This window comes from Nestor notabilis, unplaced genomic scaffold (assembly GCF_000696875.1).
Source record: "Nestor notabilis isolate BGI_N333 unplaced genomic scaffold, ASM69687v1 scaffold10516, whole genome shotgun sequence".
Classification (NCBI taxonomy): domain Eukaryota; kingdom Metazoa; phylum Chordata; class Aves; order Psittaciformes; family Psittacidae; genus Nestor; species Nestor notabilis.
The window spans coordinates 38,742-54,839 of record NW_009933313.1 but is presented as its reverse complement, the minus strand read 5'-3'; the positions used below and the strand labels follow the sequence as shown (position 1 = coordinate 54,839).

Below are 16,098 nucleotides of genomic sequence, written 5' to 3'. Positions count from 1 at the left end.
CAAATCCCCTGCCATGGGCAGGGATGCCTTGAAGCAATACACGTTCTCTTACTCTTTACTTGCAATTATTACACTTACTGATCAGGGGCTTGCTTTTAAAACCTTGCAGAACGTCTTGTAAATACCAGAATGCGTCTGGGTTTTCCAACACTAAATTAAATCTATTTTCTAACAGCCCTAAAGTTACTTATTTGCTCTGAGCCAAAGCCTTCTTTATCCCTTTAGTGTAGGCAAAGCAGTTTTGACTCAGCAGTTTCACCCCATTTAGTTTACTGTAGGCTGGGTAATGCCCAGGAGCCCTGTTTAGCCATGCTCAAGTTCAAGTCTCTGACCGCTCTTGTTTCTCACACCTTCAAAGAACAGCTTCGTAAGCCCACCACCTTTCTCTCATTAACAAGGCTCTTAATTCCCTTTATTTTAAAATTTTCTGTACATATGAATGATCTGTATAATGTACACTCAATATAGAAAGTTCTTATATACTGGATAATGTATAGAACATTTCACAATTACACTAATTTCTTACATAACGTCAACTTTAAGGTTGTTTTTTTGCTGAAGCTCTGTCAATTTGGTCAAGCCAGTTATACATATGAATGTCTAATGCTGTTTGATCTCAGGAAGAAGAGAATGTTAATGATTAAGGACATCAGTGAACCGGTGCAGGGACAAACCCTTTGCAATTAATGTTCAATGGGAGTGATCATGTCAGACTGGGAAAAGGAGGGGATGCCCTTTTAGTGGGGGTCGGTGAGGTCAAAGTGATTTTAGCCCAATTCCTCTAGACTGTAGCTCAACTCCAGTCGTGCCAATTCATAAAATATAAAAACTAGGAAAGTTTGATTCACAGTCTTGTAAACAAATAGAAAGGAACAAAATGTGCTTACGTACAACAAGAAAAAAAAACTTCTTGTGTACCATTTCAGCTGATCCACAGAGTGCTTCCTTGTGTTACAGTGTGACAGAATCACTGACTTTTCCCTAAAGAAAAAAAACCAAACAAGTCTTAGAAAAGGAATAACACTGTCATAACACTTGGAAAGGCAGTAAGTTCACTTCAGAGCGTTGGAGGAAAGTGCTGTTCCTCATCACTGGCCAGGCTGCCTTTGCCTCTTTCACACGGGTCTGCAGTCCTTAGCTGCCATCTCCCACTTCATTGTCTACCGGGGGTGGTACGTGGGGCATTACAGATGCTGTCGTCCCTGCAGTGAGGTAACCAGCGACTCCAGGGCCTTTCAGGAGGAAAACACAACATTGGTGAGGAGCCTTGAACCCAACAAGCAACTGAGCAGCTTTATCCCTTCTGGTAACACTCAAACACATCATTTATGTCAACCAGACACCTTAAACAAAAACATGTAAGAGCTTCCGTTTAAATTCTTTGGAATCTGGGAATAGCAGGAATTATGGCTAACTCAGCCCACCAAGTGGAGTAGCCTGTGGAGGCCATTCTCAGGCTTGCTCAGCATGCTTTATTCTGATGTGCCAATTGAATTCCAGAAGAACTCCAACCACTCTCCATCCCACCAGCACTGGGTGGCAGTGAGGAGGGGAAGCCCCACTGCAGGAGCAAGGTGAGTTTGGGTGAGCATCCCACCACTGCTTCAGCACTGCAGAGGGGTCCTAGTGTGTAGCTGCAGGAAGTGCCATGAGCTGCCTTGTGCTTGTCTAGGCAGCTTAGTGCCTCCAGCTAGGAAGAGGAACAGCACTCTTGGGATACCCAAGAATGTATCTTGGAGATACAGAACTCCCCACCATCAATACATCTCAATGTCAGTAACTGGAGGGGTAGGCAGTTTTGCACTGCATACAAAGCCCGTCTCCATTGAAGCTTTGAGTTTAAAATGTACTTGAATACAAACTTTCAAATACAACCAGAACTGCTGTTGTTGCAGCAGGAGGTGTTCCAACAGCAACTCTTACCAGATTAACAACTGTAATAAACTGCCAATCCACAACACGCTCCTGCACCGATACAGTGATCAACCTGGTGTTAGACCTTCAGCCCACTCTGCTGACATTGAGCATGGTAAATTCTGCTGCGTCCTTTATGCTCCCCCCTTAAGTCATCCTCACTGAGTTCCCCCAGGTTTGCTACCCCTTCATGCCCCAGCCTCCCTCCTCACACCACAGCCTGGAGCCAGAACATCAGAGCATTGTTTGTCTCCTTGCAAACAGTCCTACACTTGTCCCGCAAGCAAGAGAGCAAAGCAAACAGTGTCTGCGGTAACAAAAGCTCTCTGGCTTCAGATGGGACTTCTGCCAGCCCAGCAGCAGCATCTGCCCAGGGCCAGACCCACTTCCACATGTCCTGCTGTAAATGTTCCACTAGTTCTCTTGTCCCTCAAGCTTTTCCACCACAGAGGATTCCTAACACACTTCACAAGTTTAGTAGTACCAGCGAGTATCAGCCCCTGCAGGCAGTTGTTAGTTTAATGCTCCTGTGTGTTGAAGGTGGCACGTTTATCAGTGTTTTGCAGTTCAGGCCCACATGTTTGTTACAGTTCTGTGACATGCATCTACAACTTGGAGTGCAGCAAGTGCATTTGCAAGATGGTATCTACCTGCTTTAGAGAGCTACACAGAAGTGAGCAAGCTGCCTGGCAGAGCAGATCTAAAGCCCACTTCTCAGGTGAAGGGGACTGCTGCCAGTTAGAAGGGAAGGAGAAGAGACACCTGAGGGAAGAGAAATAAGCAAGGGAAGTTTCAAGGGAAGTGCAAATAGCAAAGCAATTTGAAGCAAGACATAAGGCAGAATATCAGATAAAGCAGGTTAAAAATAGAGCTTGTAGTTTGGTTTCCATCAAATAAAGCTTTTCGTTTAGTTTCCATCTATACTTGGCATTTGTACAGCATCTTCATTCTACATTTGCAAGCACTTACACATTAGGCAACTGAAATGCAGCACAGGCCTTAAGGAACTGGACAGCTGTATTGTCCCCAGTCTCAAGCCTAACAGCATCTGGTGGAGTTTCAGTTCTTGGCCAGTAATCCACCAGCCTTTACTTCACATTTCTCATTACAGTATTTACGAGAAACCAATGAAATTCAGCTCCAACTGAAGCAAGTGTTCAAGTGTTCTTTGTCAAAGCAGCATTAAATGGTAAAATTAACACAAAACTCCTGTTTAGAGCTGAAGTGCTGAGTCTTTCCTGTGTGGAAAGTCTTGCCATATACCTACTCTCAAAATACTAACCACCTGCTTCTAGAACATCTAAATCCTGACTTAAAGGCTCTTGCTTCATTTTCTCAAGACACACTCAAGAGAACCTTGCTTGTCTCTATGGCCATCTGATTTGTAGCTTGGTAATTCAGTTACACTCAAAAGCTTTACCAAGATTCCTACCTTGGGTTAGAGAAAAAGTTCTATGTGGCACAGGGAAGTGTTCCTATTGTCACAGAGGCCTTTCAAACCTTACCCAGGAGCCTAGACTTGTAAGACTGAACATCAGGTGATAGCTGCTGAGGGGTCAGAAGCTTGTATCAAGCACCACTTCAGACAAAGCTTGTTACGATGTCATTACACAAAGTATTTTCAGATACAGCAACAACTCTGACAGCAAAGTTTTGGACTGTGATACAGCAGAATATAGTCAAAGATGTCTCTGTCAAGTGCTGCATGTGAATGAAGAAAGAACCAGAATTCGATTTGCTATGACTTAACTGTGCCAGGATTATGCCCACACAGTGTGAGTCCCAGCAAGGATGTTCACAGCAGTTGCTATCCTTTGTGGGTACACAGTACACACAGCACAGATACAATGCTCTCTGCCACTGTCTGGGACTCAGTGGGACTGAGGTGACAGCCCAGGGTGCCACTGCAGGCTTGGTGGCACGAGCAGGGCACTCCAGGATGCACCACAGATGCATTCAGGCATGTGCCACAAGCTCTGTGTACAGGTACAAGGCCATCCCCAACAGAGAGGGGCCCTTGCCAGTGCTCTTGAGTCTGACTGGAACATGGGCTCACACCAGAGCTATTCACATTCAAACTGCTCCAACACTACAGTTACACACCTACCACTAACACAGCCTAATTCACGTGGCACAGTTCATACAGAGAGTCCCAGTGATTCTGAAGAAAGTTTACTCCTCCCCCAAACCTTGGAAAACATCATGTTCTACAACTCAAATAGTCTGATCCTGGGAAAGCCTGTCATCCATTAGTCCTGATTACATCTCTGCTTTATCATTACAGGGTAGTGGCAAGACTTGCCTGTGTCCAGACTCCACTGCACTGATATTTTACAAATAGGTACAGCAAAGACACTCCAGAAAATACATTCTCAACCACAAACATGTTTGGCTTTTGTTAAGTGTTTTAAAAACTTACTGTACTTTTACAGCACTGAGTGTTCAGGCCACACGATGGCACTAGATCCCGAGGATAAACAGTATCTCCAGAGTCAACGACAAGTAACAGTTCAGTATAATGCGGGACATAAATAGGAAAGGGTTACTAACCTGTGAGGTATCCTGCTGTTTGTGTCTCAGAAATGAATAAGTCATGTTTCTGATCCTTGAAGGCACTCCACACAGAGGAACGAGACAGAATTTCATTTACCTACAGTTGTTGAAGAGATTAACAAGATGAGCAAATGACATTTGTAACGTTCCAAGGGAACAAAGCCATCCTCTAGAACCAAACCATTGCAAAGGCATTGCTGAACAGCACAGCAGTAGTTTAGACTACAGTGTAGAATCACACATTTCTAAGACTGTAGCAACTGGTTTTTCCCTGTGAATTGTGCAGCTGAACTTCAAGAGCCTCCTGCGTTATGTGAAGTCATTTAGTTGCTTGACTTTCTCCCCCCTTCCCCAGTTCAGGTGACAAGGAAAAGCAACCGTGCAAGCAGCCACATGCCACGCATCTAGAGCTGAGCTAGAACAGGGTGTTTCCTGTACTACAGCAAGATAGGGACAGCCTGGAAGAAAAACCCATCCCCAGTTTCCCTCCCCTTGAGAAAGCTTTCAACACAAGGGTAAGAGAAAGGCACCAAGAACAAGCACAGTTACTGGGTCAGATTTTACCTGCTTCAATAAACATCCTAAACACCGCTGCAGTTGCTTGGGATTTGCCTTTTATTAGCACTCCTCACATGAATCAAATCAATGACTTCTTCACCAGAGATTGAGACATTCCACCCCATAATGATTTTGTAGTTTCATAACATTAATGTTTTAGGTGGAAGGATGCACATGAGAGCCAGAAGATGAAACAAGGGATGCTCAGTGTGATGCCCAGTGAAGGATCAGTCAGTACTCACCTGTTCGCCATACTGCAGGCTGCGAGACATGGACTTCAGAGTTTTAACAATCTGAGCTTTTGTTGCAGCTGGGCTTTCCAGGTTCTCGAGACCAACCCCTTCAAGCAGCTTCAGAAGATAAGGGACCAAATCTGCCTTCAGAGCCTGCACACATACCCAAAAGGAGTTGTCTTAACATGCACTAGGAAGTTCCGTATAGAGGTTTTACATTACTGCATTAGTGTGAACCAAGAGTGCCAAGAGCTATCTATTACCAAGTATGTTTAGGCTTGCCAGTTTTTCCTGAGCTGTATAAATACAGACAGGAGAAAGCAAAGGTACTGTCCAGCAGTTCTGCTCTGTCTAGGAGTAAGCTCAGTTGAATTAGCTGGCATTTCTCTGTTCTGCTTTCTCAGCAGACTCAGGCCAACACTATTCTTACGCATTCAGGTTCACTGCTCGGGTAACATCCTTGAACAGGTCCGCATGCTGGAGAAAGGACTGACTTCCAACTTCTCCAACATGGAAAGCACGTTAGATAGATGGCTTCTGGGAAGCCACCTGGACACTAAAAATGAACAGTAGCTCTGTTCTTATGAACAGTTTAGAAACCCAAATATAATCATGTATTTTACAGTCTAAGAATGTACTACTCACTTGGGCAACCAAGTCATTTTGTTCCTTCTGAAACATTCGATTAAGTGCTTCACAGGCTACACCAACTATATCTGATCTCTTTTTCATTCCATTCATGAGAGGGCTGATCGTCTCTAGTGATGCCATTGCTCGAACACAAAGCTACAAAGAGACAGAAACATCCAGAGTACTTTATTTTATGCTAAGCTTGATGGTTATGGCATATATGGTCAGCCAAGACCATCAGTTTTTCAGTGTATTTAATTTATCAACTCCTCACTAATTAGCTGCAAGTCCCTGCTCATCTGGCACACAGTATTTATCATTACAATAATGCCCTTCTAGGAACAGCACTAAACAATAGAAATCACCCCAGTGATGTATTCTCTCCCCTTGAGCACTCAGAGGATTCCTTACCTCATTGTCAGACAGTATGTGCATGACACGAATGGCACTTTTAGGAATGGCGTTGTTCTTGTGATTCATAGCTTGGATTATCTTGTGAAGGTGACCAAGTGGAGGAACTTGATCTGCCAGCTGAGGCTGGGCACTGAACAGGCACACAGTTGCTGTGGTAACTGTTTCTAAAGTTTCCCCCTGCAGAAAACCAGCACGAAGTATAACTCAGCAAAGCTGTATCACACCATCACAGTAACGTTCCTCACTTGCTCTGCAGCACATTTTTTTCCTCTAATGCTTTTATCATGTTACTTTACTCTCAAACAGCTAAACCAAGAAGTTTAGAACGTGATCAGCTCCACTAGTGGCAGACATTTACTAGTTTCATGAACACACATCACACAAATCCTAAGCACTGTTTCCAGTAGCTAGAGAAGCCAGTGCCCAGCTGCAGCCCCTGTGTGCAAAGCAGCACACGTGACAACATGCTTGCTGGAAGCATTACAGTGTGGATGGATGTTTAGGCTGACCACTTGAATCCTTAAAGGGTTCACTTGCTGTATTCTGCATGCCTGTACAAAGTGCTACCGCATCCTTATTACAAAGATGCCCGTTATATTCAATGTGCAAGTTAACTCCCTCCCTGCAAGACTAACTCAGGATATGTCTGAGCAGTGTTTAAAATTCATTTTTTAGTAATATCATTAAGTTACTGACTTGAACATTGTTCTCATTCAAACCGTAACACGTTAGTTTTACTGCATTCCACTGAATGTTAGGTGGCGGCCTTGTACAGGTCACAGTTTACACCAGAATGGGAAAGCAGTCAAGAGCTGAAAACTTCTTAGCAGTATAGAACAACTGCTGTTTTCTCAGGCTGGTCAGTCATGGGATAACTAAAGACACTTCATTAGTTAAGCCTCATCTCTATCACTAAATAAGCCTCTAAGACCTACTGAAGCGAGTTCTGTGGCTTCAAGGGTTTAAAAAGCACTGACTCATGCTCAGAAGTTGCCTAAATACATCTACGTGTTTTTATAGAGAGCTGGAAAAGAGACCAAAAAGAATCATGTAAGAAAGCGTGAAAATCTAAGTTACTCAGATACTAAAAGACTAGTAGCTTAAAACTGCTAAATAAATTCAAAGAGCAGAATCAGAAAAACCATCTTACATGGGGGTTATTCTTCTCCAGTAGTTCAGTAAACTTTTCCAAAAGTGCAATGAGAAATTCTCTTGGTTTCCGTAAAACCCAGGCCGGCTGGGCAATAAAAATCCTTAGGAAGACTCCCCCCACTGAAAGTTCACCTTCTGCCTCACCATACACCACAGCAAAGTCTTCAGGAAGCTGTTGATTGTAAAGTAGGAGTTATGAGCAAGGGCATTTGTGAGTGCTGACATTGTCCCTTTAACATCATGACTCTAGTGGTAAGGGTCACTGAACTAACTATACTCTCCAAAACCAATAAACACTTCATCTTGAAGGAACATGAGCGAGAGAACAGTGCAGGCAATACTGCTACAGTGGAACTTTCAAAGAACATGGGTAACTGAATCTACTTCTATCTTAGTTCACGAGAAATACCAGCAACAAGACTGATAAAACAGCCCTTTCCCATCTTCTTGCACACCTCAAGGGAAGGTTTCTCGCCATCAAAGTTTCCAGTTTCCACCTGCATCTAAACAGCCATCCTTGCATGTGTTTAGTTGTTTTAATGTTGAACTCTTGGGAGGAAGGTACTTTCCTTTGCAGATACTGGGAAATACCACAGACTGAAACATCTCACTGACGTACGTGACATGATAGAATGGACAGTCATTTCTGAGACTCAGTGGCTTCCTGAACATTTACCAAGAGCAAGTTTACTGCAGCAATGTAATCAGTGACAGGACGTTTCCCAGCAAATCAATATTCTCCTTTGCTGCTGACTTTTGGCAAGTTTTAGAATTACCTGACCTGCCAGGCTATTACTGGCAAAACCACTGCCAATGCAGTATCTGATTTCAAGGGACCAGAAATAACAAAAGCATCAATTCAACATTAAAACAGTTACGTTGGCACAGAAGTAAGTTCCCATTGGTACTCTAAGACGAAAGCCTGCCGGAGAGTTACATACATGCATATATTATCAGCTGGCTTAAAGTCTCCCTGGAGGCACTCAAAGCAGAAACAGTGTTCTCTTACCTTCCAGTTAGTGTCAGGGTTGTCCCTCTGAAGTTTAAAGTGCCTTTAAAAAGAAAGTACATTTTAACAAGCAGTGAAAGAAGCAGTTTTTCCTGCTTGACACCTCCGTCTCCTTCCTTGTTGTGGAGTTCCAGTTTTTGACCCCATTTTTTCCTTGCTGTAACTCCCCCTCCCAAATCTTACAGCAGTGAGCAAATACCTGGATTGTGCATAAGCTGCACTCGCATCACTGAGTTACAGCTACAATATATAGACAGTGAGCAAATTTCTTCTCACCGAAGTCTGCCGTGCAAGGATCCTACTTTTTACAGGCAGAACTGTCTGACAGCTCTTCTATAGCAACTCTGGTTTACTGCCACCAAAAGTGTGTCTCAGTAAATAGTAGGCCTCCACATACTCAAGCATCATTTCTCGAACTGTTGTTGATACTCTCTCCCTGGAGTTGTCATTCCAAATTAACTCAGGATTTTCATGAGTTCCCTCAAAGATATGAACAGCAGCTTCAGGGTTGTCTCTCATGGCATCCATGAAGACTCCAGGTAAAAACTTCATTAATGTAATTCTAACCTAGAAACAATGAACAGAATTGACATTTAGTATGCTGTAAGACACACTAACCAACAGAATAACTCCAGGAAGTCCACTTATTTGTAGTGCTGTATATTTTAAATAGTGCTAGCATCAGACTGGTGACAGGTCTCAAATCTGGGGACCTAAAGTTGAAGTCATTACAAATGGAAACCAAGCTGCGTATAGCAGGTACAGTAAATACAACTGCTGCTGGAAGTCTGCTCACAGATGAGAAGTCTGCTCATCATTCTGAAAAAGCCAGATTGCTCTTCACATGAATGTTTCTGTCACAAAACAGGGTATTTTTCTTTTGTTCTGTCTTTAGAGTGAGGCAGGTAATACCAGGATAAGAGTTCCAACAAGGGCTCTTAAGATCCTTACCTTTGGACCCACCAGTTTATCTGCAGTCATTTTGGCAAAGAGCTCTGCTGTTTGGGCTCGAACCTGTGGATGAGTTGAGTTGCAAAACATATCTAGTAAGTAGATTAAAGCACCTGTAAAAAGAGGTAGGAAAACATTAAAGTTTTCTTCTGGTCACAAGTATGAATTCAGCAATTCCACATTGATTGTTCTAAAGGGAAGAGGAAGATTTGACCACTCTATTTACTTTAAGTCCTGTATTGCAGAAACATCTGCTTTCAGTGTAGCACTGTACCTTTTGCCATGGCCTCTTTGATTATTTTTGTGCTAGATGTCAAAGCATACAAAGTTTCAAGGACGAGCTGCCGGCCTGTCAAAATAAAAAGAATTAAGACCTTTGATTAGTTAATAGCCTCTGTGGCACAAAGATGAACTAACCAGATCTGAACAGACAGCTGTATCAAAACTGCATGAAAGCTTGTGACAATTTCAACCTTAGAGATTTCTGGCTAAATTCAGTTAAAGAATGTCCAATTGTACTTTCTAGTGTGGCATAACTTCTTAATCTACCTCTACTGAGGTTTACTACCTCAACACTTGGCAATGCATATATTTTAGCTCATGCATTTAAGACAACAAGCTGGTTACTGAAATGCTGTTTTAACCTAAAACTCAGTAGTAAGCTCGGCCAGCTGCATGCTAATTAATTTTTGAGTTGGAAACCCTTTGCCTTGCAAGACTTAAGGATTATATGATACATACTTGAAGGTAAGGAATGCAGGAGTGCCAGTAAGTTAGCAAGAACCACTGCCTCAGCAATGTTGTTAACACATTCTTGGTTACTTGTCACTATGTTCACTACCTGTAAAAGATCATAAACAACACTTGATTATACTCCAGCTGTTAAGACATTGCCCAGAAAATGCAGTGTAGGAAGTCAGTCACCTCACTGGCCAACATAGCTAGTATCTATAATGCTTATTCCCATCACCGAATTGTCTTCCCACCTCAGAGAAGGGAGCAAGGACAGAGGCAAGTAACTGTCACTTGTTCTTCCAAGGAAGAACTGACGCCTTGGAACCCCAATTTTGATGCTTTTTAGTTAACTAACAGTTACACAATCAGTTTTGTTTATGCTGATTCTGTAGAGCATCCAGACAAGGGGATTTGTGGTGTTTTTTCTGGTTGGTTGGTTTGGGTTTTTACCTCCAGAGCCAACTGCTGCACTTGGCCAGCTCCATGAACACGCAGAAGGGAGAATATCAACTTAAAGTGACCTATGCATTCACACTCAGAACCTGCAAGAGACCAAGTAAGTTATTCTCTTCATGTTAGCCAAAGCATTGACTGAAAGCTGTCCTAAGACCACATTTCACTTCACAGAGGTGTTAAAGACTGCATGTGTGTATATAGTCTGCCACAGTAGTTAGAACAGCTTCTACAGGACAGCACCTGTGAAAGGATTAGAAAATGATAATGCCTTGTCTGTTAATGTAGCTTCCACAAGGTCACACATCAACAGTGTTTCAAAAGCAGAGGATACTTCCTCCCTCTGAGACAAATAACTGAGCTAGTTCTTGGACCCCCTAGTAACTTGCATTCTTACAAGACAACGAAGCATGTTCAGTTACTTATCATCAGTCACCAGTACTTCTTGTCTTCAAATATTCTTCCAGCTCAGAGCAGGGTTGCTATCTGCTGCAGTAAGAGCTGCCTTCAGGCTTGTAATTGCCAAACACAGTAAATCCAGAGAACAACCCAACCAGCTAAGACAGAAGCCGTGATAGTAACATGATTTGCTTTCAGAAATAACATAGTACGGTAGGAAAACATCCTAATCATGTCTCAGGCTTTTCAAGTCTGTACATTGATACCTGCTCATTAACCTTCGCTGGTATTAATTGCCCACTCTCAAGAACATCTTTTCCTGCTTTAATAAGGCCCTGACATGTACGTTTTACTAGTATGCAGTACTTGGCTCAAGGAGGTTCTTCCTGAAGCAAGGAAGTTTAAAAGTCAGCTAAAGATTCTTTGAAGGATTACAAAAGTTTTATCCAAGAGGTTTAAGTCTTCCTGGCAAAAGCAGGCTAGAATTATAAACCCCAATGTTTCAGAAACGAAAATAGATAAGGCTTGGATTTCACACAAAACTAATCCATCTACTGATAATGTTCTCTGGGCAGAGGGAAAAAGCCTATATGGCTTATCAAAGTGCTAGTCTGTCAGCCAGCAAAACAAGCTTCCTTCTTGCTGGAAGATAAAAGACTACAGAGGTCTGCATTTTGAAGGGTGTCCACAAGAAAGCCTATCAGGGAAGTTCAGTTTTAAGCCTACCTGGGTTGTGTTTTATCACGTTTCTCAGAGCCTCCAGGGCCATTTCAACTCTCCGTAACCGATCTCCATGTTGATTGGACTCTACTTTCCCCGTCTGGGTTATTGCCATTAGCGTATGAAGGTACTGTGCTTGTGAGCCTATGTAATCCAAGAGGCTTGCAGCAAATGCTTTAGGAAGCTTTAAATTAGAGATGAGAGCATTTTTAGCTGTGTGATGCAACAGTATTCACACTAGAAGAAAGTGTATCCAAGTAACTTTTCCTACATTTCACAAACCCCTTTCTTCCAGACAAGCAGACAGGAAACTTATCTACTATGATCACTGTAATACTGGAGCACATCAACCCTACTTCAATCTGAACATACCCTTACAAAGCTGCTGCTACTTCATCAGCACTCTTAAGGTGTGTACATATATATATGTAGTCAAGCAAAGCCACAAGGCAGAATCACCACCTCCTTAAAGTACTGAATCAACCTGAGTATCTGCAGTCCAAGCTGTTAGAGAAAAGGCATTAAGACATCTGAAGCAGCACATCTTATGACAAATTTTTACTTTTTAATCTATTCTGCTCCAATAGAGATATTCCATAACATGCTCATCGTGTCGAAGGAAGCTTCCATAAGACTGTATTTTCTCCAGTCTGTTTGTACTGACAGATAGATAAAGAGGAAGAAGTAGTATTCCAAAGACTCTTTTCATCAGGCAGGTTTTAGCTACATCTCACCTCTAATTGGAAGGTAGGGACCTCATTGTAGACTCTCACAAAAATCTCTCCCACAATAAGTTCCTTTGCATGGTCACTGAAGACAAAGTCAGATCCATAGCTCTTGTCACAATCACCCTTCAAGCAGAGAGAAACAGCACAAGTTCAGACAGAAAATAATCTTGCAGAAAGTGTGAAGCTATAACCCAATAATGAAATAGACAGTATCTGAACAGAAAATTTACAGATTTAGCCAAATCACAAGCTTTGATTGAAACATTACAAGAAATAAATACACAAACTCTTAGATTTTGTTTTCAAGACTGCTGAATGAAGTGACTTAGATAGGCATAGACAACAATGAACACTTGTATTAACTATACCACTGCATTACAAGTGGATGTACCAAAGCACGAAACAGGTTTAAAAAGATAGTAGTGGGATTTAAAATGAAGAGTATCTTACTTTCTTAATCATGCTTTCTTGTTGAGATTCCAAAAACTCAACTAATTCGGCTCTTGTCCCATTGTTCCAGATCAAGTAGGGGTTTTCTGTGTTACTGTTAAGCATCTTCAGAGTCTAAGAAATAAGGAATTTACATAATGTAACGCATTTACAACAGTTTCAGATCACTATGCACAATCATCAGCGTGGTTTCATGGTATTAGTTAATCCAATCTCTTTAACAACTAGACCAATTTCATAAGCAAGTATAAAATTGTCAAGTTTCCCACATACTAGAAAAACAGTATGTGTAAGTTATTTGGTACAATACAATGTATATTTTCATTTTTCTTTATTCTGCCTGGAGCCACATTTACTTCAGATTGTAACTTGTTTACTTTTGACAGTGAGCAGCAACTATCTGCAGTATCTCTTTGTAGATGCCTTCCTTGCCACCACTTTTAAAGAGAGAAGTTTAACGTTTGCTCTCTATCATCATTGTATCCTTAAGCCTTGAACAATTAACTACTTTGTTCCCATATTTGTTTTGCAAATATTGTCCTCCAGGGTACTGTTCCTGCCCATTGTGTTTGAGGCTAAACCAACTTCTTCTCCTTGCAGTTACTCCAAATGCAAAGAAAGCAAACTGCACTGTTGTTCTCTGTATCAGGTTGGTCTAAGAGAGTTCAGTGTTTTAGAAGTGATCGGGTATTCCTTTCATGAGTCACTGAAGAAAGTTTTGGCCAACAGATGCTTACCTCAGTAGGACTGACCACAGCGAGCTTCCTTGCAATATAGGGTGTCAGCATTCCAGCCAAGCTTTTCCTGATAGTTGGGTTTTCAGGTGTAGCTTGTTCTTCAGAGAGATACCCTCCAAGGCGACTCAGGGCCAGGAGACTGAGCTTAGCAAGGCTATTTGCAACCTCCTGAAAAATACAGAGTTGAAACCCCCTAGAGCTTGCTGGAGAAACATCAGAATAGCCAGAAAGAGTTGTCCAACACTTCCACACCAGAACAAACAGAACTGGTATTCTCTATTTACCTGCATCACTAATTATGCACTGATGTCTAACAAAACACTAGGTACTGCAGAACAGCCAATATAATCACTGTGTTGTGGGTGTTAACAAATGACGTGAGCGTAAGTAAGAAAAACGGGGGCACCACGATGAGCTGAAAACTACAAGAGCTTTTTAGTGTAATAGCTTCTGACCAGCCAACAGTTCCTACTAGCATAATCAAATATCAGATTAACAAGCCTTTTATGACAGTGACACAAAGAGTTAGTAACTCCAATAGACTGTTCAAAGCTCATCTTATCCAGTAGCTGAGGAAAAAATGCCATAGAGGTATGGCACCATTCAAGGAAATGGAAGTGTGAAGCTGCTTTCATAGCTGTGGGGCAAAGGGACAATACAGTCCTGAAACAGATGTTTCAGACATGGTATCAATAGACAACACCTTCAGTTGAGCCTCAAGAGGCAAAAAATACCAACCAAATGAAACTTTTTCTTCTGACAGCAGAAGACTGTTCACTGCAGATAAAAATCTCTTGCATTAAGTCTATTACAAACTCCAGGGTTTGGCAGCTTCAACATCTGAACTCAAAACACAAGCTACTCAGAAAAACCCCAAACAGCAGCATGACGCTACTACACAAAGGTCTCCTTCCAAAACTGTTCTATTATTGTTAATGTAATTCAATGATTCTCACAAGTATTTGAAAACACTCAATTTGTTACCAAGAGATTCAAGCAACAAGTCTTGCTGCCTGAAAGCATGCACCTTGTTAACATTACCTGGTGATTTGAATCTTCGCTTTTCTGAATACCACTCTCTTCTAGTGTATAGTCGTAGTTGAAGAGGTAACCCAGTAAGTACCAGAGAACTCCAGCTTGGAACAAGTGTGTTTGTAGCCAGTAGTCTAAGGCAAAGGAGCTCACACACTCTACTCCCAAAGCAGCTACTCGTGGTATATTCTGAAGGAAGGAAAAAAAACTTGCTTTAGTACCTGTAACCAAAGAAAGCCAGCTGGCTTCATTACCAGAGACTTAAAGCCCAAACTTGCTAATTCTAGAATACTATCTAAATGCACAAAGATGAAATCTGAAGTAGACTGAACATCATCTGTGGTCAAGTTCAGTGTCTGGTAGCCAAAACCATGGCTAATTAGTCAGCATCCTTCAGAGGAACAGTACTTGAATAGATACTTCATATGATTATAAAGCAGCATTGATGAACTAGCAGAAAAACAGTTCAAGAAGGTGGCAGAGATTCCCAGGTGAGGCTTTTGTGCCAATACATTTGTTCTGCAGGGACTAAGGAACACACAAGCATCTACAGTCAATTACTGTAGTCTGATTTTACAGTCTTGTGTTTTCTGTAGTCTTCTATTTTCACATACCTCATATTAAAAGCTCAAGACAAGTTTTCCTTTCTTAATTCAGACAAAATCCAAATATTTATATAACATGAGGTGAGTTCTAAAGAGCTAAATGCCATCAGAACTTCTTGTATACTGTTTCCAGAGTTGATGATGATTTAGGAGTCTGCTTACATAACATGTAGCTCTAGTACTTTAACCTGATGATTTAGTATAGTAAACCAGCTAGATGTGTCAGTTAAAGGGTAAAAGTAACTGAATCCTTAGAGCGATTGCATGTTAACTCTACTAAATGGATCCAACAACAAGCGTTGAGAACAAAGCAGTAGAGTTCTCTATCCCATAATGATTAGCAGGGATCTTAGAGAAGGGTTTGAACAGTCTCTAAAGTTGTCCTCTCTCCCTTAAAAGCAGAACATTCCCCATAACATTTAACAGCTAAATACCCATTTAGGCAAAGGAAAGGAGCTCTTACCTTGCCATAATACAGTAGTCTACAGAGGTCCTTAATGATGTTAGGCATTTCTGTAATCTTCTCTCTGCACTCCTCGAACTGAGCTGCCACACTGTAACACTTACTAACATATCCACATACCTACAAAAAAGCAGTATTTTGTTGGTTCCAAGCAGAGGGGAAATGCTTGTTTACAATCCCATTTTTTAATATATATAATATTACATTAATATTTTATATTTTTATATACATACACACTTTTATCATATTTTATTATATATGCATGTATTATTATAGTGGTAAATGCTCCATCCCTGGCAGTGCTCACGGCCAGGTTGGACAGAGCCTTGGGTGACATGTGATCTAGTGGAAGGGGTCCCTGG

General features: G+C 41.7%; 1 protein-coding gene across 1 annotated transcript in view; it reads right to left on the bottom strand.

The window, feature by feature from the left end:
• Positions 1-385: 385 nt before the first annotated feature.
• Positions 386-16,098, bottom strand: part of DNAJC13 (DnaJ (Hsp40) homolog, subfamily C, member 13) — a 48,935-nt gene continuing 33,222 nt past the window's right edge. The window contains exons 38-55 of the mRNA XM_010016817.1: positions 15,737-15,856; positions 14,678-14,857; positions 13,637-13,804; positions 12,900-13,013; positions 12,456-12,572; positions 11,728-11,905; positions 10,600-10,691; positions 10,156-10,255; positions 9,689-9,763; positions 9,415-9,527; positions 8,861-9,030; positions 8,464-8,506; positions 7,453-7,626; positions 6,300-6,479; positions 5,904-6,044; positions 5,268-5,411; positions 4,465-4,564; positions 386-1,232 (exon numbers count right to left, since the gene is read on the bottom strand). Coding sequence (XP_010015119.1) covers positions 1,135-1,232; positions 4,465-4,564; positions 5,268-5,411; positions 5,904-6,044; positions 6,300-6,479; positions 7,453-7,626; positions 8,464-8,506; positions 8,861-9,030; positions 9,415-9,527; positions 9,689-9,763; positions 10,156-10,255; positions 10,600-10,691; positions 11,728-11,905; positions 12,456-12,572; positions 12,900-13,013; positions 13,637-13,804; positions 14,678-14,857; positions 15,737-15,856 — 2,307 coding nt within the window. The 3' untranslated portion in view covers positions 386-1,134. The remainder of the gene's footprint in view (positions 1,233-4,464; positions 4,565-5,267; positions 5,412-5,903; positions 6,045-6,299; positions 6,480-7,452; positions 7,627-8,463; positions 8,507-8,860; positions 9,031-9,414; positions 9,528-9,688; positions 9,764-10,155; positions 10,256-10,599; positions 10,692-11,727; positions 11,906-12,455; positions 12,573-12,899; positions 13,014-13,636; positions 13,805-14,677; positions 14,858-15,736; positions 15,857-16,098) is intronic.